We start from the raw sequence: 27618 nt of genomic DNA, 5'->3' as shown, positions 1-27618 counted from the left end.
AGAATCCACCATGATAATTGGGAAGTTTTTCCAATGGTTAACCACTCTCGCTGTTAAAAATTCATGCCTTGTTTCCTGTTTGAATTTGTCTAGCTTCAACTGCCAGTCATTGGATCATGTTACACCTTTCTCTGCTAGACTGAAGAGACCATTAAATATTTGTTCCCCATGTAGATACCTACAGACGGTACTTGTCCTCTCTTAACCTTCCCTGCGTTAAGGTAAATAGACTGAAAGAGCACAATCGATCACTATGAGGTACGATTTCTAATCCTTTCATCATTTTTGAGGCTCTTCTTTGAACCCTCCCCAATTTGTCAACGTCCTTCTTGAATTATGGACACCAGAACTGGACACAGTATTCCATCAGCGATTGCACCAGTGCCAAAGACAGAGGTAAAAATAACCTCTCTACGCCTTGTAGCGGGGTGGTTACCCGCTCCTGCCCTGAGGGGCTTGAAACAGCCCAGGAGAGGGCTGTGGCTGGGGCAGGAAGCCTGGGCTGCCCCTATAAGAGGCACTGTGCCAGGAGCCCAGTCAGTCTCTCTCTGTTTGTAGAGGGAGAAGGGCCTGGCTGCAGGGACCTAAGCAAGACACCTAGATTGGGAGCAGGGCTGGGGAAGGGGCAGGGGAGCTGGGAGCTCCAGCCTGGAAAGCGCCAGGCTGCAGGTCTGACTATAGGCCAGATAGGTGCAGGGTTGCAATGGGGCAGCCCATGGGTAGGCAGAGGCAGCAGATCCGAACCCCTTTGCCTGTGATGAGTGGCTTATACTGCAGTCTGTCCCAGTGAACGGGGGCTAGATGGAGACTGGGCAGTAGCAAAGACTGAGGTGAAGTGGGAATAGTGGGTGGAGGTTCCCCTGGGAGGGGGAGACCCAGAACTGCGGGGGTACTGCCAGGGAGCAGCACCCAGTTAAAGGGTCCTGAGAGGGACACGGGGGCCAGTAGTGGCGGCGAGACACCAGCCTGAAGAGGGCACTCCGGAGGCTGGATGCTAACTCCCAAGGACAACCAGCAGGAGGCGCCGCAGGGGTGAGTCTGCACCCGCTTACACACCTACTCGAGATCCCCTTGTTTATGCATCCAAGGATCAGGTTAGCCCTTTTGGCCATAATGTTGAACTGGAAGCTGATGTTCAGCTGATTATCCACCATGACCCCCAACTCTTTTTCAGAATCACAGTTTCCCAGGATAGAGTCACTCATCCTGTAAATATGGCCTACATTCTTTGTTCCTATGTGTATACATTTACATTTAGTGGTATTAAAACACATATTGTTGGAGTGTCTCACTTACCCATTTAGATCGCTCTGTTTGAGTGACCTGTCCCCTTCATTATTTACCATTGCCCCAATTTTTGTTTCATATACTAACTTTATCAGTGATGATTGTATATTTTCTTCCAGATCATTGACAAAAACATTAAATTGCAAAGGACCAGGAACCAATCCCTGCAGGATCCCACTAGAAACACAACAGATCAATGTGGACTAGGGACCGAATGGCTACGCAGCAGTTCTGCAGAAAAGGACCTAGGGGTTACAGTGGATGAGAAGCTGGATATGAGTCAGTGTGCCCTTGTTGCTAAGAGGGCTAATGGCATTTTGGGCTGTATAAGTAGGGGCACTGCCAGCAGATCAAGGGACGTGATCATTCCCCTCTATTCGACATTGGTGAGGCCTCATCTGGAGTACTGTGTCCAGTTTTGGGCCTCATACTACAAGAAGGATGTGGAAAAATTGGAAAGAGTCCAGTGGAGGGCAACAAAAATGATTAGGGGGCTGTGGCACATGACTTATGAGGAGAGGCTGAGGGAACTGGAATTGTTTAGTCTGTAGAAGAGAAGACTGAGGGAGGATTTGATAGCTGCTTTCAGCTATCTGAAAGGGGTTCCAAAGAGGATGGATCTAAACTGTTCTCAGTGGTACCAGATGACAGAACAAGGAGTAATGGTCTCAAGTTGCAGTGGGGGAGGTCCAGGTTGGATATTAGGAAAAACTTTTTCACTAGGAGGGTGGTGAAGCACTGGAATGGGTTCCCTAGGGAGGTGGTGGAATCTCCTTCCTTAGAGGTTTTTTTAAGATCAGGCTTGACAAAGCCCTGGCTGGGATGATTTAGTTGGGGTTGGTCCTGCTTTGAGCAGGGGGTTGGACTAGATGACCTCCTGAGGTCCCTTCCAACCCTGATATTCTAAGTTTCTATGAATGATGATTCCCAATGACAATTATATTTTGAGAGGCCTATGATTTCACAGTAGCACAGGAAAGAAAACAGCAAGATCTAGTCTCTAAGGCTTGTGAGCTTTCCATGCAAGTAATCAACATGTCTGTTTCCAAAAGGGAATCAGAGTGGCTTTAGGCTTACCTAAAAGAGGAAGCTGTTTTTCAATATTACATGTCAATCTAAAAAGATAAAAAATTCAGCCAAAATAATCTTTATTTCTTTGAAAAACAGCCTCTCTCATCCAGAAATTTTCTGGCTTATTGGCCAGACCAGTGACTTAGATGCATTATTCTGCAGTGCCACTTGCAAATTTTTGGTCAGTTTCTGGTTCTGAACATGCACCCTAAGGGCTAGAAGGGGCTGGGGAAGAGGTTGCATGGTCAGGTTTGTTGAGAAGGTTTATATTTCTCTACAACAAACCATCAGGTTAATTATGAAATACCATCTAATTAGAATCTATACTCACATCACTTGCCAGATCCCTCTTTGCCTTAGCTGTCAAGAAAGACAGTGCATCAAGACGAAGTTCAAATCCTTTTTCCTTCTGCTTCTCCCAGCTACTCTTGTACAATTTCTAAAGAGATATCAGTAACAGCACTACTTTATTATCAATAACACAAATAATTTGCATTACAGTAGCACAGAGATCCATATAAGATTGTAGCTCCAGTATGGTAGTCAGAGACGGCCCCTGTACCAAACAACTTAGTTTAAGGGCCTGATTCGGATACCTTTACTCACACTGAGTAATATTTCCTCCACAAATTGCCCCCCATTGATTTGAAAGGAACTATTCATGTGCCACTAAAACTAGTGAGACTACTCACATGAGTAAGCTGAGAATGTGTTAAAGACTTTGAAGGATCGGAGCCTTCAGAGCAGTACTGGAACCGGCCAGGTATTCAAGCAAAAGCAAATAATTTGGTTCTGAAGTTTCTGAATTTAAACATTCAGATCAGCTTAAGGGAAATGTCCTTCTATTAACTATAGAGCAATTATTTCAACAGCAGTAAATACCATTTGATAAGTTAAAGGGGTGGTGCCCAGCCCCAACCATACAGCACCTCACTAATATTTGCAGCATTTGCTCTGGCCCGTATGAAGAGAGGTTCATCTTTGCTGATGGTGTAATGATGAAGAAACTGCTCTTTTCCCGACTTGTATGCAACCTGTCCATAGAAAACAAAACAAATAATGTCAGTAGTATCAGGTTATGTTCAATTTCAAATGACAATTGAGTCTATGGGAAGAAACAGGCAAGAATATTTAAAGGGAAATTTACTTGATGATTTAGTCTTTAAAATCAGGGTCCTTTTTCCAAAACCTGAATTGAGATGTTCTCCCATAAAGCCTAAATCAATTCCAGGTTAGCCAATTCATTTATTATTAATTGTCAGTGATGTGATATAAAACACACACACTTCATAAAATAATAAGCAACAGAGGGTCCTGTGGCACCTTTGAGACTAACAGAAGTACTGGGAGCATAAGCTTTCGTGGGTCAGAACCTCACTTCTTCAGATGCAAGAAGTGTCTTCTTCTTGCATCTGAAGAAGTGAGGTTCTGACCCACGAAAGCTTATGCTCCCAGTACTTCTGTTAGTCTCAAAGGTGCCACAGGACCCTCTGTTGCTTTTTACAGATTCAGACTAACATGGCTACCCCTCTGATCCATAAAATAATAAACACCCTTTTATTGGGATTCTCTATTTTATCCTGATCTATACTACCTTTCCTCAATTTCCTGTGCCTCATTGGTCTTCCTTAGCCAAAGAGGGAGGGATAATGATATATTTATACAGAGCTATTCATCCCAAAGTACTTTATTTCAATAGACATACAAGCTGATACAAACTAATGTTCTGTACAAAGTTTACACAAGACATTATTTCATCTATCATGGAAATGTAGCTGCCTCTGTCATGGAATGAGTTAAGTTGTTTAATAGCACACAGCAATGCTACATTTTAGGGCAGGAAATGAAAAAGAATACAGAATGCAACTAAATCTGCAGGGGGTATTTATGTGAGCTGGATATAATTAACCACATTATAATTTGGCCAGGGCTAACACCCCTGCTTTAAATGAAAGTGCCAAGGATCTTTAATGGTCTGAAGCAGCAACCACCTTCATTTTACATCTCAGTGCATTTCTAACGGCGCGTACATTCCAGGATGAGACACTCTACTTCAGAATCCATTGAAGTTGCTCGTGGATTGACTAGAAGGTTGCTGCATTCAGAGCTACATTTTGCTTAAAGACTCAACATCCTGCATCTCATAGAGATTGAAAGGGGGGGGAAAGTTGTGTCTCCCACAAAGTGGCACAGAACCCTAACTCCAGGGCTACCAAACTTGCCTCAAGATATATTCTTTATAGCTATAGGGAGGCAGAGTAATCTAGTGGATAAGACAAAAGAGAAGAGACTCAGGAGACCTACATGGTTTTCTGATTCACTTTTAAAACCAACTTTTTAAAGAGGTTTGAGCTATATGGATGCAAAAATGCAAGTGCCAAGTATTTGTAAGCAGGATCTGAATGAGTTCTCCCCTGACAGCCAGCTGGGAGAGGCAGAGGCTTCAGGAGCAAACTGTATTTACATGAACACACCACCTCTGCCAAGATATCCAGCAGATAGAGCTGTGTTGCTCAAAGTGATCAACTTTGGCTGGTATTGGGATGGTGTCCCTAACTTCTGTTTGCCAGAAGCTGAGAATGCGCGACAGGGAATGGATCACTTCATGATTACCTGTTCTGTTCCTTCCCTCTGGGGCACCTGGCACTGGCCACTGTCGGAAGACAGGATACTGGGCTAGACGGACCTATGGTCTGACTCAGTATGGCCATTCTTATGTTCTTCTGTAAATCACTTTAGTATTAAAAGCAGGGGGAATGAAAAGTAAGAGGTGTGTGGGGTGTGTGTGTGGAGGTTTGGTGTCCCAGCCAGTAGGTGTGGACTCTTCCTTAAGGATCCCCTGGTCTGGTTTAACCTGTTCCTCCCCACTGTTCAAAGATAGAGATAAACAGGCTCCATGAGGAGCCTTTTGTTATTTTAAGTGCTTAAATGAGAGCTGAAATCACTCGTGGTGGGACAGCGTTTCTGCCCCACCTGCTAAAAATTGAAAATCACTAAGAGACTGACCTGCAGAGGTCATAGCAGAGAGGCAGGTGCCAGCAGAAGGTAACTGACAGTTGGCCAGTGGGAGTTAGCCGGCGGGAGTGGAACGAGCGGCTAGCAGGGTAGCCAGCAGAGAGGAACCATGGCTGCCGGGGCAGCCAGCTAAAGCAAGTGCTCAGATGGCAGAGCAAGCCAGGTGCCTTCTTCCCCGGGTGGGAAGTGAACTCACACAGATGCACCTCTCAACCCTGGATCCTCACTGACCAAGGACAACCGCTGTAAATGTGGTATGGTGAGGGAGCAGAAAGGGGCACAGAAAAGGAACTTTTGGTTGTAAAACTGAAGAACATGAGGCGGAAGGCTCTGCCCCACACACTCTGGGATGGGCGTCCTGCTCACAGTTTTATGCTTATGAATCCTGCTTGTAGCAATTTTCCCTAATTAATGTCCAGAGACGTCCCGTCTTTCATTAAAAGTTTCTTTTCTACACTCAGACTCTGTGCTTGCGAGTGGGGAAGTATTGCTTCTCAGAGGTGCCCAGCGGTGGTGTGTAATTTTCCCAGGTTACTGGGTGGGGGCTTGAGCCAGTTCCATGTTGTATTGTTGAAAAGGAACCCCTAGATATTGAACCCAGCCCTGGTTGCTGCCGGCTCCACTGGCAGAAGGGTTACATATTAAAACACAGATGAACAAAAAAGGAAAGAAGGCAGCTGTCTAGGAAAGACCAACCAACTGAGGATTAAGTGTTGCTCACGCAATACCTGGACAGCTGCTAGTGTCCTCAGTTCAAGTCACAACATGTAACATATCTCACTATCAGCAGTTACCACTCTCACTAAATTAGGTGATCAGTACATTTAACAACAGGTGTCCCTTGTTTTGAAAAATTAAAAACTGGTTGTGGTCCAGCTGGGCCTTCACCACAGCCAGGAGTTCACAGATACCAGCCGACAGGGTCCTTGCTCTATTTCTCACATCTAAGGAAGGAAAGGGGATCGGGAAAAAAAAATAGTCACCTTGAGAAAAGCTTTATTTCCCTAAAAATAGCTTAAGCATTTGTGCTCAAAAAGATGCAGTCTTAAGTGCACTAGGTATAGTTAAGGATCTGAGGTCTGGTCTATACTACCCGCCTGAATCGGCGGGTAGAAATCGACCTCTCGGGGATCGATTTATCGCGTCCCATCGGGACGCGACAATCGATCCCCGAATCGGCGCTCTAACTCCACCAGCAGAGGTGGTAGTAAGCGCCGCCAACAAAAAGCGGCAGAAGTCGATTTTGCCGCCATCCTCACAATGGGGTAAGTCGGCTGCAATACGTCGAATTCAGCTACGCTATTCACGTAGCTGAATTTGCGTATCTTAAATCGACTCCCCGCTGTAGTGTAGATGTACCCTGAGTGAGACAGGCAAAATAGTCTCACTGAGGAAAGAAAAACAGCAGAGGTCCATGCCAAATGCAGAAGTTGTAAAGGATCCGGTTTAGTCTCTATTCGTCTATCCAGATGCCTATATGGCCCTTATCACCATAGTATCTGAAGTCTGAAGCTTTGCATATATCTGTTCCCTATCAGGTTTAAAGGTTTCTAGCTGTGAAGCAGGGGAAAGTTTTTTAAAAAAATAAAAGATTTAAGAAGTAAAGCTCAAAGTTATTTAAAGCCATGGCAAGATTCAGAACTGAAGCCAATTTCTTTTTCAGTGGTTCCCATCTGTCCCCAAGAATTACCAAGTTAATGATAAAGCATCAGTGAGGACTCACATCACTCTGCAGTTCCTGGCTTTTCTTCGCGTGTTTGATCTGGGAACTGTCGGCCACACTGGTGAACTTTAGAGCATCGGCTTTCTGTCTGTACTTTCTCTGATTTAAAAAAAAAAAAAGAGCATTCAGAAATTATCACATTTATTTTCCCAAGTGAATTCAGTGCTTATCGAAAGGGGAAGACTGAGAGTTCTGGAAACTGACGTCTTTTGTTTAGAGCACAGGTATCAGCATTGTAAGCTTCCACAGTCTATCCTCTCTGAACCTGAACTGGCAAGATGACTGCTAGTGCTGAGAGCAATGCCATATGCATGCCCAATCCATGTTCTCTCTGCTGAGACTGAAAACATGCATACTAATTAATGCCAGATATGCTGACTGTATGACCTAGATCTCTTTCTTGTTTCACATTGACCAACCTTCCTGGCCTGGATTTGAACCAGTAACAGAGAAGTTTAAAGGCTCTGCATGCCATTACCATTGCCTGAGCCCCCCAGTGCATGTTACCACCACATTTTACGATATAAACCTTTTCAAACTCAAGTTTCTGTTGTTCTTTTTGTAGTTTGTTAGATTATGGAAGAGCTTAATGCTGCTGTACTATTTAATAAAGAGCACAGAGGACATATTTTAGCCCTCTTGATACAAACTTTCCCCATATTGAACCTTGTGACAATTCAAGATATTACCCTGGCACTTTTCTCCAATATCAACCGGGTGCTAACTACGGAGGGTTGTCTGTAGTGGCAGCTGTAGGTGCCCCACACCCAGGTTCTAGGTTTGGTTGTCAGAAGGAGCATTCCATTCTGCCCAGCCCTGTGCATTAGTATCTGACAGTGAGCCCTTTTGCAGAGATTTTGTGCAAGGAACCAAAGTTTCACCTTGCATGATTAAGACTGTCCTTCTGATTAATACACCATAATATTCCTTAATGGCCTGATCCAAGGTCCACTGAAGCCATTAGAAAGACTCCTATTGACCTTTGGATCTAGTCTATTCTGAATTCATCTCAACGTTCGAGTCTGGTGTAGTGTTCCTTTCAGAGCAAATAACAAATTTCTGTCTGCTTTTGAGACAGTATAAGAAAATACATCATAACTATTTCAAGACAGCGTATGATGGGGAGACCAGGCAAACTCTTCTTATGTACTTTTATTGACTGTTTATTAATCTAACGATTCAGCAATCAAACCAACCATTCCATGTTGCAGGGATATATGTGAGTGTTTCTATTACATCATTTCGGCAGTGGAAGCCACTGTTTGAACTGATAGGTGAACAGATCAGTTCACACTGGGACTTTCCCAGCTGCACACAAAACAGAAGTTAAAAAAGCATGCTCTGCTTCAAAGAGGTGCTCATTTTGCTTTGTATTTAGAATTTAGAGGGGACAGAGGCAGATTAAGAACAGTGTGGTTTTGTCACAATTGTATGCAACATAACATAATGACATGCTGCAAGTAAATGACAAAATGCCAGCTTCTCATTGGAAATAGAAATATTTAAAATAATATATACGGGCTTTCATCTTAGGAGGTTAGTGTCAGGCAGATCGCCACAAATTAAATATTTGTGGCAGTGATCATTACTATTGCAAGCCACAGCAGTAAATGTCAGTCCATCTCTAGTAAGATATTGGATCTGAGCTGTTGCTTCTTCCCTTGGTTCTGATATTTATTTTTCATTTTTGGGAGTAAAGAGTTGGATGTCAAAGGCCTACGGTATCAGAGTATGTGATTTCCAGTAACTCTAACAGGTTTCTTTTCCTTCCTTTTCCTCTTCAAACTTCTCCTAATTGTTTCTTCTTTCTATCCTCCTGCTTTACTGTCACCAACGCTACCACTAGACTGGAGCAAGAAGGTTGAGAAAGTGTATTCCCATGAGGTTAATGGCAATGGAAGGCAAAACAGAAAATCCCATTGTTTCCCAGTGCTAAAGGTGCAGGCAGATGGAGAAGGGTAGGAGGGAACAATTATGATTACACAGAGATCTGTCTGAGAGCCCTGTGACACGAATACTAAGTTCCAGGGAAGAAGAGTATAGTTGCATGATGGGCAAATATTTCCCAAACTGCAACCCAAAATCTCCCAAACTGCCTTGCCACACATGCACCATCCCCATCAGCTCAGACAAATCTCAAATTTCCAATATACTTGAGTCTCCCAATCCATTACACATACAGCATCTATACTCCTGGCCAACCACGCTTCAACCTTCCAGTCAGAAAAACAGCCAGAAAGTGCAGCTCACCTCGCTAACAAGATCTCCTGCTTTTTTGGCTTGTTCTACATTAACACTCCCTTCTGTCATCCATCCAACTCCTTTCATCCATGTCAGATCTGCCCTGTACTGCAGCTACAGAGGGAAACAAATGTTTTAGACTGAGACACAAGTCTGACAGTTAAAGTATGCATACTTGCCAGTTCTGCATTTGTGAAGAGACATTTTGAAGATGAAAACAGATATATAAGTGCTAAGGAATATTAAGTCATTTTGATCACCTAATATATCCTGATAACTCTTCAACCCTTAACCTGCAGCAACATTTAAAATGGGGGTGTCTGACCTTACCTCACTCTGAAGTCCATAGGCCTTCTTGGCCCACTTTGTCTTCATGTCTTCTGGAACCATTGTGTACTCATGGAGTTTCTTCCTATATTCAAGGTCACTAGCCAAAGCCTGGGCTTTCTTGGCATGCTTCAGGTTTACCATGTCCATGGGCAAATGGAAATGTCTCTTACTCTCCTCAAAACCTTTTTTATAAGCAATCTAGGATATAAAGGAACAATACATTCACCATTACTTTAAGAGAAACAAGAAAGCAAGCAATGGCTTATAAGTACTTTATTTGATATCACTGTATAATCAGGCATTATTTATCCACAAAACCTATACTTAGCCTCCATCATCATTTGTGATAGGGTGAAATAAACTTGCCCACCCTGCTGCATATTAGGCAAAGACTTGTAGGACTGAGGTTTCAAAAGGGGCCACATTGTAACCCCAAAATGGGACCATCGATTTGCAGGTTCCACTGGCAATTCCTCTCATGGATCCATAACACGGTCCAGCTCACTTCACTCTGTACTTTTATCTTGCAACCCTTTGCAAAGTCTATGGGTTTTGTTTTTTTGTTTTTGTTTAGTTTGTTTTTTCAAGCCCAGGGTTCAATGTGCTTTCCTCTTCTGAAAATAAGATCAATACCAACAATGCAGTGTTCAAGAGCTCCAACCCTAAACTAGCAAAATAGTATAATGATGAAAAACATCTTTTAAGTAAAAGAAATCAATCATTTACCTCACTACTCATCTTGGCCACTTGCAACGAATGCAGAAGTCTTGAATCTTTGTTTCCAATTGCTTTGCCTTTTGTCTTTTCATATTCTTCTTTGTATTTAATCTTTGAAGAGGAAAATAATTTACTGTAAACAACAGACCATTTTCCAATTGCCACAAAGATATGCAGTATGTTTAGGGACAGGCCATTTGAATGTAGGGCCTGGTAGCCAATTCAGCGCTCTCAAATATGCTTATGAATTCTGAAAGGCAATCAGGTTGGCCTTAGTTGTGTCTTCTTTAACCTATTAGAAGGGCTAAGCCTTTCCTCGCATGGATATTTTTCTAGATATAAAACCTTTGAAACAGCTAAATCATTCTTTTGTTTTTAAGAAAAATGTGTTGGATTGAATCCTGACGTTCTTATTGAGCCAAATATGTAATGGGGTTCTAAACAAAAACTGAGCAAGGTCTTCGGGGGTTGACTCATTTTAACATAAACAGCTTCTATTCTATTCTGTAGGTTGTTATATTGCCCTCAGCAGTGTAATATGAATGCCTTCCAATAATTAATTAAGCAACTTGACTAACCGTTCTCATACATGATTATTCTCTCCCTCAACCTCTCCACAGGGGAAAGAATGATGCATGCAGTGTAGCGGTTTGTTTTGGTAGGGTTTTGTTTTTAGGATTTTTTTTAAATATACATGCTATGTGTTTATGTTAAAGAAGGCAAATCAAAGAAGCACGCCTTGTACTTGCATTGGAGCTGGTGAGGTTTGTGTTGGTCTAATTAATCCAAAATGCTGAATTTTACAACATGGACATGGAGCTACTGCTCTTTTTCTAATTTTATTTCTTTATATACACAAAAAAAATAAGCAATTTTTCGGAGAGTGGGACTGGTTGCCTATAGGAATTATTCTGAACAAATTTTCCTAGAGTTCATCAACCATCGAGAAAGATGAATGCACAACGGTAAAATTCAGGGCTTAAAAACCCAGGTGAAACAACCTATTTATTTCCCTATGCTATTGCTGACTTCCTAGTTAATTAAATACAACCTACATCACTGGCAAGATCCCTTGAGGCTTTGGCAGCAAGTAAAGACATGGAATCCAGATTCATTTCAAAGCCCCGACCCTTGGTCTTCTCCCAACCTTCTTTGTACTTAATCTGAGAACAGAAATACAAATAGCATGTCACTAACATGAATATACCTGCCTAAACAGCTAAAGCAACCATGGAAAATCGTGAGGAACTAAACAAAAATATACTATACTCAGTTAAATATAATATATTTATTTACCATTATTTTATGTTAAATAATTGATTCTGGAAGAGGCCAGATTTAACATTCCTGGAGCTTGTGGTCCCCAGTTATGCACAGAGCAGGTGGCAGGAGTACTTAGATCATAAGGGTGGGATTTTTGAAGTGCCTAAAAGAGTCAGGGGCCCAACTTCGATTGAGAGCCAATGGAAGTTAGGAGGTGCCCAATTCACTCAGCTGCTTTTGAAAATCCCATCCAAAATTATTTGGAACAGAGGCCATCTTTACCTCTGTGTTTGTACACCACCTATCACAATGGGGCCAATTCTGGTTGGGGCCTCTGGGCATGACCATCACAACAATAGAGATAATAACTGTACATCACGGGCACTATGCATCTTCCCACATTGTTCCACCAATACGCCTCCGCCTTGAATTGGAGGAAGCACAATGGAATGTGAAATCCCCATTAAGGACTTGCAGAATTGCCACAAGATTGGCTTAAAAGTAATGAGATTTGTAGCAAATAATAAATGTACAGGGTGGGGGGTAATTGTCTTCTGTCTGATTCCAAGAGTTGCAGCTTTAAGTAAAGCACCAAATATTGTGATAAATCATGAGAGTTGGCAACAGTGGCACTTGATCCAAAGCCCGATGCAATCAATGAAAGCCTTTCCCCTGACTTCAGTGGGCTTTGGATCAAGATCTAAATCCTTGGTCTTTGCACTAGCCCTGCCAGAAGAGTAATACATCCAATGAGCACTAATTTGGGTGGTCAGTTTTGAGGTGTGGACATTTAATCTACTAGTCAAATTCAAGTCATTTCATGAGATCTCACTCCAAGGTTGTGCTTCACATTGTATCCCTACTAATCTGGATAACTTTGTCTCAGATTGTTGAATAAAGGCAGAACAGAGATGCCTAGTTCTTCCTGAACCGTCTCCGCATCCGTGTGTTTATTATTGCTCATATTTGAGGACACTACATAGATCTACATTTGCAAGTCACTTTGCTTACCCCACAGTATAGCTCAGCGTTGGCTTTCGCCTTGACTAACTGAGGAACGTCCTGTGGTAGAGTGTAATTCATTTTGGTTTTCTCATACTGGGCTCAGTAAGTCAACTGTCACAGACATTGAAACAAAGCACCTTCAATAAACCAAATGTAATTCCATCTAACTTGAAGTGATTATTGTTTGTTTTAATGTGTTAAGGGCCATAATAGAAGTCTGTAATAACTAAACAAACTTGGAAATAAGAAGAAAAGGCAAATATAACTTTCCCCTAGTTATTCAAAGAAAATTCCAGGTAAATGGTATAATGTAAATAGGCCTGTAGGACAAGTCCAATAAAAACAAGTATTAACAAATCAAATAGCCAGAAACTGAAGTTATATAACTTCTCAAAGTTCAAGAAAGGATTTCATATTTCTTGATCTACTGATGTGGCCACTTGGCCTTGAAAGCAATTTCATTCATTTTCTATGGTTTTAGTTGTAAACCTACCTATCAACTATTATCAACAAGAAAGAAGACATATATGCAGTGAGAACATTAGGAAATAAAATATTTTCTTATCGCTAATAAACAGAGATGGTCAATGGCAGCAGGACTTACATCACTGAGCTGTTGTGAGTTTATTTTGGCTTGAATAATTTGTGGAGTGCTGGTAACAGAGCTGTACTTCAGTTTGTCTATGCTTTGTCTGTAGTTTACCTAAGTTAAAATAAGAAACAAAAAAGGAAATGCTCAGATTGGCATGTGAAAGGTATGGTAGAGAAGTTTCGTTTAACTGAAATTTGGGGTAAACCCACCACTTAAGTCATAAAAACTGACATGTAGAACAATTCCCAAAGCCAGGAGATGTAGATGAGATTAAGCATAGCCAGTAATTAATCCTCAGAAAATTCCCTGTGCTGAGATTATTACTTGAAAACAAACTTCCCTCAAACACAGTGTATGGATTTTATTAATGAGACACAGTTTCAATTGGTTCTTATAAAGCATTCCTATCAAATTAATATCCTGCATATCTCTTAGGCTATGTCTACACTACCACAGTAAGTCGACCTAAATTACGCAACTCCAGCTACGTGAACAGTGTAACTGGAGTTGACGTAGCTTAGGTCGATTTACTGCAGTGTCTAAACTGCGCTGTGTCAATGGGAGACGCTCTGCCGTCGATTTAGCGGGTCTTCACTAGACCCGCTTAATCGACCCCCAATGTATCAATCACCAGAGTGTCGATCCCACATGGTATAAACATAGCCTTAGAATCCCTTTTATCTTTGTAATCAGGAATTTACTTCAGTAGTGGTCTGTCCTGCCATATAGTTACACAGAACAAATTGTATTCCAATGGGCTCTATTACTACTTGTCTTTAACTAGTTTTTAAAATGTAATAACTGATAATAAAAGTTTCTTGTATGGTAAGAGTTTGTTATGGAAGGGAAAATATATATGGTGCAGGAAAAAAAGCATTTCAATGTCAGCCATCAGTAGGAGTGCATTAGAGTGCACTAAATTCCTAGTATATGAATACAGTTGCAGCAATAATAATCTATAAAGATAAATATATTAAATCCCCAAACTATGCAAGATAAAATGTCGTGGAGAAATTTTCTTTTAAACCTATTCCTGACAAAGGCCTCAGGGTTACGTTGCAGGACACAATTATTATTCTCTTAATATAAATTGTAGTTAATCACCAAACATTGCAAATTGTATGTTGCTTAAAACTAGTTCTTTAAGAACTTTTTTTGCCATGAAGTGGAGTATAATTCAAAGGCATTTAAAGCTATGAATCCATTTTAATAGGATCCTCTTTATCTGAGACACCTGCATATATACACACTTCTGCTACCCACCATGTTAACTCACATTAGAAGAATTGCATGACTTATCTCACAAAGCCAAAAGCGATCAGTGTACTTAAAAGAGTATATTCACTCTTTCTATGTAGATATCTAAGGCTCTCTTCAGCAGACAGTTTCTTTCTTTTCTTCTTTTTAATCTCCTTTTTTCTTTAAACTTAACCACATGTACTTATTGCTAATGATGATCTGAGAACTGGGAATGTTGGCTGTGTGGTAATACACATAACGCACATCCAAATTGCTCAAGTGAGCTCTAGCCTCTGGGCAGGTTTGGCCTAATGCTGTATTTGCTTGCAGGTCCTTTCTTTGGAGCATATAAGGGTAGGTCTACACTTACCTCTGGGTCCAGCGGTAAGCAATCGATCTTCTGGGATCGATTTATCGCGTCTTGTCTAGACGCGATAAATCGATCCCAGAAGTGCTCGCCGTCGACGCCGGTACTCCAGCTCGGCGAGAGGAGTACGCGGCATCGCCGGGGGAGCCTGCCTGCCGCGTCTGGACCCGCGGTAAGTTCGAACTAAGGTACTTCGAATTCAGCTACGTTATTAACGTAGCTGAATTTGCATACCTTAGTTTGAAATGGGGGGTTAGGGTGGACCAGGCCTAAATCACTTTGCCGCAATGCTAGTCATGCACAAGTCCTGCCTGGAGTCATGGCAAACATGTACTAGACAAAAATGCTCCAAGCCCAGTCTGTTCTTGGATAAGTGAAACGTTGGTGCCTACAGTCCCTGCCCTTGACATTCTTGCTTCACCTCTTGGGGGGATGTAAGTCTTCCACATGGCAAGAGGAAGAGAATAGTTAATTCAAATTCTCCTTCTCCCCTCCTTGTCTCCCTAGCCCTTTCCACAGACAAAATGTAACTATTGCTGGAGAAGAAGCAATACAATACCCATTAGCAGTTAGAATATTAAGTATTGAAGAACCCACAGAAGAGATCAGCTATACCTATTCAGCTAATATTTTCAGGGGGGGAATTTAGTGCTTGGAAAGGTGCCAGAATGACAAACTGTAGACTGAAGTCCTCAATTTATCCATACAGCAGGTACAGTATGGGCAATAGTAGTGTAAACTTCCCCACACCAATTCACCTTTAGGTTACCAACAATCTGGTCTGAACTGAAACCAGTGACTTGGGCTGACAGCCTCTGTATCCCATTCCCAATCCTCCCAGCCTTCCTGACCCCACTGAGCCTTGTGTTACCAGCTGTCTGCCACCAGGATAAAATCACACACTAGGCTTCAGATTTTCTCCTCCAGGAGATGAGCCGTACAAGAAACAGCATGAAAACCCATACGATTATTTACATCTTTCAAAGGAGCCAACTTCCTTGTTGTTTGATATGAAGGAGTGAGTGTAGCTGGGTAATTGTAGTCAACATTGTCGTGCTTGTAATCAGATTTATAGGCTATCTGAAACACAGGGAGAACAAAAAAAATCAGTCTTTTTTTAAAGCTGTCATTTGTTTGAATAATTATCAGTCAAGAGGAAAGGAGAAACAATAATATTAATATTAAACACAAGAAACAAAGTAAGTTCAATGTCATCAACGACAAAGAAAATGAAATTATTTGCGTAGTTTAGCCACTAATTGATTCTTTTTCAACTACACAATTAATCCAATGCCAACAGTGGGAGCATTAACTTAACTTCCACCTATGACATATCTCTTTTATCTTTCAGCTTAGTTCTTGAGTTTCTTACAGATTTGTAAATAATGTACTTGAAGGAATGGTATGTAACAAAATGGCATTGTGACTAATCCAGTAAATTACAGGGTTCAGAAACCTTCATTAAAGATTGTTTTTTCACCTGACCCTACACTGTGTTGACCAACCTCAGCTCCAATTGACGTCCAAGGGAATTGAGGGAGCTCAGTATTTTGCAGGATTGGATACCTAAGTGAATTATTTTAACTTCTCCTGCATAATAAAATATGTGTAAACTAGTGCAGAAGGGTTTCCAAGATTTATAGTCTTCTCAGCACATCCATCCTTAGCACCTCACAACATAATTCGATCTAAGGTTTCTCATCAATTGAAGGCTGAAGACAAAAAAAAGAGAACACATCTACATAACTGAATACTACCGCACTACCTACTATAATATAAGTGCAAATGACTTACATTGCTTGCCAACCTGCCAACCTTCATAGCATGCAGAGTGCGCCTGTCCATGCCAATGCCTTCATAATGACCTTTCATTTGATTCTGGTATTTTTCTCTGTATTTAAGCTATACACAAAAATCAAACGTCTCAGAAAATGTATTTCATTTCACTATCTGTTACAGCAAAGAGACAGGTACTGAGCATAGGAAAATATAGCCGGTTCAAATGATCTACTAGTGGTGCTATCGTGTGAAAACTCATCGTGATTATACAACAATTTTTACACCTTAAAAGAAAAAAAAACTATTGGCACACCTCCCAAGAGACCTTCATTTCAACAGATGTCAATTGTTTTCCCAAAATTACCTACGTGCCACACAAATTTGGTGCCTTCTCACTTCATTGCTGAAAATTATTTACCTCAGAAATAATGGATCATTAAACTGAGAAAGAGTTACTTATAACAAAGGAATTAATCCCATGATATTTTAAAATTTCTTGCATGAATACTCTTTTGTGTCCTCATTTAGGATAGTCACCCATTCTGCCCTACCTTTGTGCTGATGGAGATCATCTTACTAACGTATTTTAGTTAAAGATGTTTTTAAAATGAGTTATTGCTACACCAATAATAATAAACATTAGTTTTACAGATATTTAATTATGTTCTGCTCAATAATTTACATCTCAAAAAATGGCTCCTGAGATTATCTGCATATATTTCACTTCAATTAACACATGGACATAAGTGATGAAGTAAATGAAAGTGTGACAAAGAATGTTAATAGTCATTTTTGATTGGATTAGCAATGCATTGTAGTAAGTAATCTCTTTTCCCTATATTAATTATTATTATTTGTATTATTGTAGTGCCTAGGAGCTGTTATCACAGACCAGGCCCATGTTATGCTAAGCATTATACAAACACACAAAAAATGACTATTCTATTCAAACTCCCAATGCAGCTTTTACTCAAGGCTTATATGGAACACACACAGATGAACTGTGATTCCAGCAGCTGCTAAGTTAAACTTCCACTGCACTGCATGCAAGATACTGAGGACTTACATCACTAGTATATTTTGAGATCTTGCTCACATTCTTGAACTGGGGAGTCTCACAGTAGTTAATACTGTGGCCTTTACTGTTTTCCAGGTCCTTCTTGTACTTCACCTTAGAAGCCAAAAAATACAAGGGTGAGATGTAGCAAAATCTGAATTCACTGCATAAAATATCTATGTACATAAGTCATACCTTAAATCCAGATAAGTTAACATAAAATGATTTTATTATATGGCATACAGTAAAATGTAGGTTCCACACTTCTGATTTTACCCTTTCCAATAGTGAGCCCTATGGCCTTGATGATGATTTTGGGGCCTACGTTTTCAAAAAGCGAATAGTGATTTTAGACGTCTCAGCTTTGGGTCCCTAGTACAAGACGTTTTTCAGAAAGTGCTGACTGCTCAGCATCTACATATGAGGCCCCCTGGGGTATGCCTACGTTGCATCTGGGAGTGAGTTTCCCAGTTCAGGCAGATAGACTCGCACTAGCAGAGCTCGAGCTGGTGTGCTCAAACATCGAGCAGCGGGGATGTTGAGGCTCAGGTTCTCAAACCCACCTAAGCTTGAGTAGAGGAGATCGAGCCTAAGATGCAACATTCCTACTGCTATTTTTACCATGTTAGCTTGAGCTCCACTAATGTGAGTCGTCTACCAAGAGGCTCACCCCCAGCTGCAATGTAGACATACCCTTAAAGACCTCTTAAGTGGGGCCCCCAGATCAGAGGCATCCAGAATCACATATCAATTTTGAAAAAGTTATCCTTCTTCTCTAAAGCTATCACAGCACAATTCTATGAACAAATTAATACATGCTAATGTTCCTGACAAATAGACTATGTAGTTGCACCCCCAAAGAACGGACACGTTATTTCAGTTATACTGATACAAAACAGATTTGGAAAGTTTCTTCTAAGAAGACTTGCACTGGATATCGCAAGAGTACCCAAATGTGGGAGGTTGTGTCCTAGCACTTCAGCTGAATTGTTCTGGGTAATTGGAGAATACTCCTGACGCACTGCATCCATTAATTGGATAATAGTGGACATGCCTTAACAACTCAGAATAGTTTGAGAATTCCTGTACACGATTCTCTTACAAGCAGATGTGTCTTTTTTGCATTATTTGTAAGCGACAGTCTTTTACAGGATGCTGGATTCTGTTCTCTATACATTAATAGAGGCGCACAGATATAATGGAAATTGGATTTTGGCCCATTTTGCATATATTTTTCAAAGGTTAATTTTTCCAATTATCTGCAGAAAACCCTTTAAAACATGGTAATATGCACTTCTGAATTATCCTAAATTACTTATGTTTCGAACCCCAGAAAATGAGAAACACGGCACTAAGAGCCATGCAAAGGACTTCCTGAGGTTGGCCAGAATCAGAAATATGCTGCTTTCTCTTTCTCTATAACAGTGATGTCACTTTATAAGTCAAATTGAAATTCCTTGTATGAAAGTATTAATTAGTACATGCAGTGCTGATACTACGGGTCTAATTCTTCTCTTTAATTCACATGCAAGTTTCCCATTGATTACTTCATATGTATATGTGGAGGCAGAACAGGGTACAGAATTAGAGCTCAGCTGTATATTGGATTTTGATTTCATATTCAAATAGGTAAGCAAATCTTTCCCCAAAAATTTGCAAGTTCTTAAGTGTAGAACTTGTATTTAAGCCTAATCTAAAATACATTTTAAATTCAGAAAAATAAAATAATAATACTCAGCATTTATGTAGCACTTCTCATGTTTAGAGCTCAAAGCACTTTACAATAGAAGGCAAGTATCATTACCCCCATTTTACAGGTGGGAGAACTGAGGTGATCAGATTCCCAAGGTGACACAGCATGTCAGTGGCAGAGCTAGAAACAGAACTCAGGTCTCCTGACTACCAGTCCAACAATCTATTCACTAAATCACATTGACAACATTTTGGAAAACTTTATCTGAAACAAAATTCTGCATCTCTTGATCTCCTCTGTCTATAATATGTACACTCCTGGTTTCTTTTCCTTTAAAAAAAAAAAAAAAAAGGCGGAGGAGGAAGGAAGGATGTTCCTGGAGAAAGTGAGGGGTGAAAGTGGGCCGCCAGTATCAGCCCGTACACTGCCGCGGCAAAGGACCCTGCTTAAAGCACTGCCACGGCAGCACTTTAGCGTCGTTGCCCCTTTTGCCTCCTCCCCCCCCACCCCGGGCCAGTGACAGTGGGGGACAAAAGGAGCACCTGCCCCACGGCCGGTGATTTTAAAGGGCCAGAGCCCCGGGCCCTTTTAAATCGCCACTGGAGCCCTGGGCAGCACGGGCCAGACAGCACGAATGGGCTGAGGCCGGCCCCCATACCAGTAAGTGTTAAATATTACTTTCACTGCAGAAAGGAATTACATGAAAAAAACACATGCAGTGAAACGTGTCGTTCAAGAAACAGAAAAGTTATTTTAGTTCATCTGGAGATGCTTTCATTTTAAAAAACACGGAAAGGTGAGGAGAAGAGCCTCAGCTGGTGTAACTTCTCAAACGTCTACTGAAGTCAATGAAGCTGTGACAACTTTCATCAGCTGAGGATCTGTCCCTGAATGTTTCTCCTAAGGAATGGCCATATTTTATAACTGTACTACACATTGATTGTTTTCATGTGTGGTAGTCATTAAGGACAACAACTTTTTACTTTCCTAGCCGGAGAAAGCAGAATTTACCTGCCAGAGATAAATAGATATAGCTGTATCTAGTATGGGCTGCTCTCCTATCAGTCCATAATTCTATTTGACTCCTTACCTCACTGACAAGCTTGTTGACATTCTGGGCTTGTTTAAGAACTAAGTTGTCTTCGGCTGAAAGAGAATGGAAGTGGGCTGCCCCTTTCATCTTTGAATGATCCTTTTTGTATTTTATCTAAAAAAGGGAAAAATAATCCAAACAAAGATATTTTTGTCATTGTTGTCATTTCCATTCACTGGAAGAGCCAGAGTAAGACTTTTCCTTAATTTCTATTAGTTTTAATGTGCTTGAACAAAAGGGTAAATAAGTTGGAAAGGTAAATTAATTGCAGGCTGTTACTTCTTAAAATCATCTCCATTGAAAATCACCAGTCTTGTAATCATATGAAACCACTTCACAATTTAGTATTTTTCTTCAAAAGTTTTCCCATTGGTTGGACAGCACTGGTTCTTAGTTACTTGAACAGACATCTTCATATTATTAATCACTAGCAGATTCTTGGCTAGCAACTGATTGAGGCTTGTACTCTATTCTATTCACGAATTCAATTCTCAGTAGTCTAATGTTAAGATGCCAGTCAGAGAATTATAGATGGTTACTAAGTATTCACTAGAGCAGGAGTGCCCAATCTGTGGCTCCGGAGCCAAATGTGGCTCTTCAGTAGTTAATATGTGGCTCCTTGTAGAGGTACCAACTCACGGGGGAGGGATAGCTCAGTGGTTTGAGCATTGGCCTGTTAAACCCTGGGTTGTGAGTTCAATCCTTGAGGCCAGTTGGGGATTGGTCCTGCTTTGAGCAGGTGGTTGGACTAGATGACCTCCTGAGGTCCCTTCCAACCTTGATATGCTATGATTCTATGAACTCTGGGGCTGGAGCTACAGGCACCAACTTTCCAATGTGCTGGGGGGTGTTCACTGGCCCTGCCCCCTCCGCTGAGCCTGCCTTGCCCTCGCCCCTTCCCCCCCTATTTTAAAAAGGAGGGAGGTGAAGGAGGTGCCAATTTGGATTCGGAGTTCTACCACTGACTTAAATATGATCAGGATTCTACCCCTGGGTCTGGATGTTTATATTTGTGCTTTGCCTAACTTCTGCACACAAATCAATTCATTTTCACATGTACACAGACAGGCTCCTCACCTCATGCAATCACAAATGCCTAACTTTGAAATTCTACCCCGTAAGTTATGAAACAAAAGATATTTTAGAGTGTGCTGAAATGTTATGATTGTTCATATTTGATTTTGGTGTCTGTGTTCAGTTTCTCAGACTTTAAAAAAAAATTAATTGCCTTATACTACGATATGTTCACCCTCCTCATACAGCAAAAAGAAAACCATAAAACCAACCCTCATAACAATTGCCAATTAGGAAATATAATTTTGATTTTTAGCACATTGGAGACCTGTTACAATGGCATCTTTAATCAGGGAAGATTAAATAGTCATTCTTAAATTGGTCATTACTGGATTTGTCATTGAAATAGGCCACAGTCACAGGAGGTCTTAGAGAGACAAGGTGGGTGAGGTAATATCTTTTATTGGACCCACTTCTGTAGGTGAGAGAGACAACTTTCGAGCCACATAGAGCTCTTCTTCAGATGTGGGAAAGGAAAGAACTGTGTGTGGCTCGAAAGCTTGTCCCTCTCACCAGCAGAAGTTGTTCCAATAAAACTCATCTACCTTGTCTCTCTAATATCCTGGGACTGACACAGCTGTAACTATACTGCATAGGAGGTCTTAGTTTCTTTATATTCTCCCAGTCATTAGTACAAGTTATGGGATACTATGTTCTCTTGTCTCAGTGTCAATTGCTTTGTACTAAAGATATACTACAACATAATAAAAAAAACTAGAAACTGTTCAGATCATTCAAGCTATATTTACTCACTATGGGAGTTACTGTAGCAAATCTCACAACTATAACTACTAAATACATAGTTTGCATTGGTGATAACGGACATCATCAATCCCCCAAGCCCTCTAGTGCTCTGCAATGCAATGAAATGTCATTGTTTGTTTTTCTAGTTTAATTTTAGCATTCTGCTTCCAAGCACTACTTCAACAAACTGCTGCTTTTAATTGTTCATGTATTGTATTGATTATTCATGTTTTATACTTACGTCACTTGCCAGTTCATTTGCTTTCTTGGCATTTTGATAAGCTGGAGTGATCATAGCAGGAAAGCTTCCTTTCCCTCTGTGCTCTTCATATTCATCCATATAATCCTGCACAAAATTCAGGGTGTTTATTCATTACATATGAGCAAGTGGATTATTAATGACTTTTCTAAGCTCCCCAGTCTCTGTAATTTGCATGTATAGTTCATTACTTCCATTTATCTGTAAAGTTTGTTCATTTCATACTAGAATATATGTATTTAATCACCCACAGTGTAAACTTTCTCTATGGCCTCTTTATTTATGTTGCAATGGAAGCACGGGTAACTTAGCTACTTTCAAGATGGTATTCTTCCAGTACAGAGAAGATGAATATAACCTCCAAATCTTACCCCAACTCTCCCAGGCCAAAAACTAAAAGAAAAGAAGACTGGGTCTCATGGTTAAGACACTCAGGAGATCTGGTTCAAGTCAGGCTCTGCATCACATGCCCACTGTGATGCTGTGCAAGTCTCAACATCTCTGTGACTGTAGTCCTCATGGGTACAGTAATACTTCTCAACTTCACAGGGGGGTTTTGAGGATGAATTAATTAATGAGTGGTGCTCAGATATTATGGTGGCAAATACCTTAAAAAACAAAAACAGTGCCCACTCTTTTTTTATTATTATTTATTATTATTCTAGAATTAGTACTATGAAGTGAAATGTGTCTTTAGACCAGATTCTGCCCTCAAAAGCATATGAGTAAATCTCTTTAGCTTTCAGATTGCATGAGAATATCCAGGACGTTATCCCTCTGTCAGGACATAATTGAACCATTTTTGGACTAACGCCAGGTTTACAGAGAAAAGGTTGTTTTGAACTTTAAAATCATTTAGCCAAAGGATTATTTTTAACTTTTTCATAAACATATTAAGGGTTTGTGAAAAAGAAATTGTTAAATATTTTATTTTAAACAATCTTAGCAAAAGAAAAAACAATTTCCTCATTAGAAACCATATCGTGTATGTGCTGATCATGTAACGGTGTATAAATCTTTTGTAGTAATGTGCCAGATCAGGTGAAATGAGGATGCCTGCTATGGCAGTAGTGTAAATGCTACAAATATTCATAGTATTTCTCCTATGACTTCTCTCAGCAAAGGGTCATGCTATGTCAGATCACATGTCACATGATAAGTTGGGTCACACTACAGTGAAGTCTGTCAGTAATATGGTAACAACATCTATAGCTATTCTATATCCAAAATGTGCTATAAATATGTACAGAGAATCCAAAATAACCATGAAAATAAACTGTCACTCTTTTAAAATACCACTCTTCCAGCTGAATTCTAACTTGCATTCTAATTTCTGTTTTTCATAACTTCCTCAAGCAAATTTCTTGAAATTTTCTATGCTTGTTCCAAGTCTGAAACCAATATTATTCATATTACGTGGTATCTTAAAGCAAACATAGTCTGTTCACTTCTGTGGGACTATTCGTGGAATAAGATTAAATTAATCAGAATCTGACCCAATGAGATTAAAAAAAAGCAAGTCAAATTTAACGTTTGTGATATAAGGTTCAACACCATGCTCAAAGAAAATACGAAAGTTAGTTTTAAGGTCACAAGCATTTAAATTAGCCACCTTTGTACAGGAATATTAGGAATGTCCTGTTTATTCTTTTATTTTTTGAATGAAACTTTTGTTAGTTTAGAAGGTATATGGTGATTTTAAATTTCTGCTACTGTATATGCTAAACTGATTTCTTTTTCAAATGTGGCTTGTTGTTCACACTTCTAGGGAATCTATCAAATAAGCCAGTTTTGGGTAAAAATAGTGAGGAAGTTTAATGTTATGAAGATGTTAAGTCAGTAAAAGCATGCACCTCTTTTCACCTGAAGACTTTGATTAAAAAGCAAAGTCTGACTATCTACAAGAACAGTATGTGAAAATAATAATTATCCTCTGAAATATAAATTCCTGAGATTGGGACCCCTGAGTTCCATTACTTCCCTGGGACAGACATAATTTAACTGAAATGTTAATATTATGATATTAAATGTTAATGAATATTAGGATTTTTTTAGCATTGCCCACAATAATTATATTTCCTAACAAATGGAAAAACAGCAAAGATGAAGCCATAAAGACCAGGGTTGAAATGGTCCCCTGCCAATGGTACACACTCATTTACATACAGTAACTCCTCACTTAACGTCCTCTCAGTGAACGTTGTTTCAAAGTTACATCGTTGCTCCATTAGGGAACATGCTCGTTTAAAGTTGTGCAATGCTCCCTTATAGCATAGTTTGGCTGACTTTACAAGGGAGCATTGCACAAGTTCCTCTTCTCCGCCTCCTCCCCCTTCCTTCCTCCCTCCCACCCAGCACTTCCCCCCACCAAACAGCTGTTTGGTGGCACTTAGGACTTTCTGGGAGGGAGGGAGCGAGCGAGGAAGTGAGGAGTTACTGTACTCAGACTATGGTATTATCAGGCTGCTCTTCCCTTGAGGTCTTGATTTCTCATATGGGAAAACAAAGTTTACAACAGGGGACAGCAAATCTCATTGCCATTAGTAAACTCTAAGCATTTGGCAGTATTAACAACCAGCTGTAGCATGGGTACACGGGTATCTCTTAGTTGTTGCATACCTGGCTAAAGTGATCTATATTTTCTTTTGTGAAAGCATCATCTGCTCCAGTTGCATGGCTGGCTTTTCCCTTCATCTCTTTTTCATATCTTTGATGATACCTCACCTAACAGAAAGAAAAGAAGATCAAGCCAGATGAGTTCAGCCTGTTACATACATGCCGTATAATAAATCACATGCACATGTTAATAATAAAGGTTTGCCAAAAAATTTCCACTGCAACCAGTCTTCAGAAGCCAAGTTTTCTACTTGTATTTCATAACATTTTAAGAACATAGGACTTGCTATATCAGTTCAGATCATTAGTTTGCTAAGTATAGCATTCTACATCTGGCAGTGGCGAACATCTGATGTGCCAGAAGGTTAAAAATAAACACATAAGTCACATAAGTGCAGAGTCTCTATATAGTGCTTTTCATCCTACCTGATCTCAATGTGCTTTGCACACTCTACTGCAGGATCATTTGCCCACCAATAATTATTTTTAATAATAAAAGGCTTGATTCTGAGAGGTGCTGATCACTAGCATGTCACTAGGCCCAGTGGTAGCTTTAGGTGAGCAGCTTTCAAGTTCAGGCCCAAGATTTACAATATCTCTATTGAAGTCAAAATAATGCCTACAAGCTATATGCAAGCTTGCCCTTTATCCTACACAGGTGATTTTTTACACCAATAAGAGTTCCTCCACAGATCAAGGGCAGTGTATAAAGTTTTATAGTTTGGAACTCATCTGCCTTTGTCTTTAAGACTAAGGGTCCTTCTTGACTTTCACTGATGAATTAATAACCAGAAAATTCTCCATTCTGGTTTTAAGCTACATTCCATGTAGCTAGCACAATATGCTATACGTATTTCCTTTCACTGCCTGAGTAAAAATTGATACTAATGAGTCAGTTTGAACACACATGATTTAATTTAGCCTCGTAGGAGGCTGGTAATGTTATCGTCCCTTGAAACTGCTTTTTTAAAATCATCACAGCTTCTGGCAGTGGGGCTGGTACACATTTAACAACACAAACGTACACAACAAACGTAATTGTGGCACTGAGGCAAAGGCAGACAAATGACATTCACTAAAGATCCCAGGCTCACACTGCTCCATGGAGGGTCAATCCTGAAAGGTGCTTAGAGCTGCGACGTGAGTTCAGCTCCAAATGACTTCAGCAGGAATGCAGGGCATTCAGCCCCTCACCAGAGTGCTTGGCACCATGCACAATAATACTCCAAGAGAATGGCAAGAGAGGGGGGTGGTTCTGAAATAATATCAGTCCAGAGCCAACATACATTTAATAGGCTTTCCATATTTAATTTTATTTATACATATATACTTAATACTCAAAAGACTGGTTTCTCTAGTTCACTTTGTGCCTCTTAGTCAAAGGTCACTCCTGCACCAACATAAAGGGAAGCAGAGGGAATCAGGGGTGAGCAAGGGCAAGGGCAGAGCTCTGCTAAAACCAATCCTCCTGTAAGAGGGACCTTGTGCCTGTGGTATAAATTAGAGCTGCTCCTCTAACTTATGCCAAAGCTGAGCAGAGTGGGATCAGAGAGTCACAAGTGGCTCCTTATGGCCACGCCCCTCATTCCTCTGTGTCCAAGTGCAGCTTGGCAGGGCCTTCTGCCCCCAGAGATTAACAATATTGCTTTCAAAATATAATGGCCTTATTTTCCCTTGTGTATAACACAGGACCTGTCCATGCAAAAATAATTACCTGAAATCCTACAGGCCACATTCTCTGCTGATGTAACTCCACTGGCACTGATGGGATTTTGCCAGAAAAGAATTTGGCCCTAAGTCTGTTGGATTTTTTCCTCAAAAGAATTGCATTTGATACTTACATCACTGGCTAGTTCATTAGCTTTCTTGGCTATCTGATAAGCTGGAGTGATCATAGCAGGAAAGCTGCCTTTCCCTCTCTGCTGTTCATATTCTCCTGTGTATTTCAGCTGTAAAAAAAGCAAGATAATGTAGGAACAAGTATATCGCGCACATTTATATCTGCTACACACAAAAAAGCTACCTTAAAAGAACATTACTGAGGTTGCAGAGTCAACCACTCAAAAGTCAGGAAATGTCAGAGTAAAGGTTGCCTGCGCAACCTTCATTCACCATCATCCCTCACCACCTCACAGCCTTGTATGTATAGTCGTTAATTACATGATCAAATACTATTTTCCCAAAAGACCCCAGCCTCATTCTGTACTCAGGATAGGCCTGCTCTAGGGATTATTCAGGATTGAAACAGGTTGCCTGTTCTCTCCTGTTATGCTTACATCACTCATAAACTTCTCTCCAGCCTTTGCGCGCAGTAGATCTGGAGTGTCTACAACAGTAGTATAGCTGGAAACTCTGTCTTCATGTCCTCGCTTATATGCCACCTGGGAGACAGAAGATATAAAATGCGTTTTAAAACTATTTACTAGCAAATATCTGGGTATTTCCTTCCATAA

The 27618-nt window shown here is 40.5% G+C and overlaps 1 protein-coding gene across 3 annotated transcripts in view; it reads right to left on the bottom strand.

Moving 5' to 3' along the window:
- NRAP (nebulin related anchoring protein) overlaps window positions 1-27618 on the bottom strand; it is a 62996-nt gene that overhangs the window by 25743 nt on the left and 9635 nt on the right. For 2 of the 3 annotated variants that reach the window (XM_054033978.1, XM_054033980.1), the window contains exons 7-22: window positions 27442-27546; window positions 27007-27114; window positions 25169-25273; window positions 22532-22636; window positions 20470-20586; window positions 17696-17800; window positions 16645-16752; window positions 15826-15930; window positions 13257-13355; window positions 11440-11547; window positions 10394-10495; window positions 9668-9865; window positions 9347-9451; window positions 7097-7195; window positions 3288-3392; window positions 2690-2797 (exon numbers count right to left, since the gene is read on the bottom strand). In XM_054033978.1, coding sequence (XP_053889953.1) covers window positions 2690-2797; window positions 3288-3392; window positions 7097-7195; window positions 9347-9451; window positions 9668-9865; window positions 10394-10495; window positions 11440-11547; window positions 13257-13355; window positions 15826-15930; window positions 16645-16752; window positions 17696-17800; window positions 20470-20586; window positions 22532-22636; window positions 25169-25273; window positions 27007-27114; window positions 27442-27546 — 1782 coding nt within the window. The remainder of the gene's footprint in view (window positions 1-2689; window positions 2798-3287; window positions 3393-7096; window positions 7196-9346; window positions 9452-9667; window positions 9866-10393; window positions 10496-11439; window positions 11548-13256; window positions 13356-15825; window positions 15931-16644; window positions 16753-17695; window positions 17801-20469; window positions 20587-22531; window positions 22637-25168; window positions 25274-27006; window positions 27115-27441; window positions 27547-27618) is intronic. The other variant, XM_054033979.1, reaches the window with a different exon arrangement.

This window comes from Malaclemys terrapin, chromosome 7, assembly GCF_027887155.1.
Source record: "Malaclemys terrapin pileata isolate rMalTer1 chromosome 7, rMalTer1.hap1, whole genome shotgun sequence".
In the NCBI taxonomy this organism is placed as follows: Eukaryota; Metazoa; Chordata; order Testudines; family Emydidae; genus Malaclemys; species Malaclemys terrapin.
The sequence above is the reverse complement of the archived record's forward strand: the minus strand, read 5'-3'. Positions and strand labels throughout refer to the sequence as shown.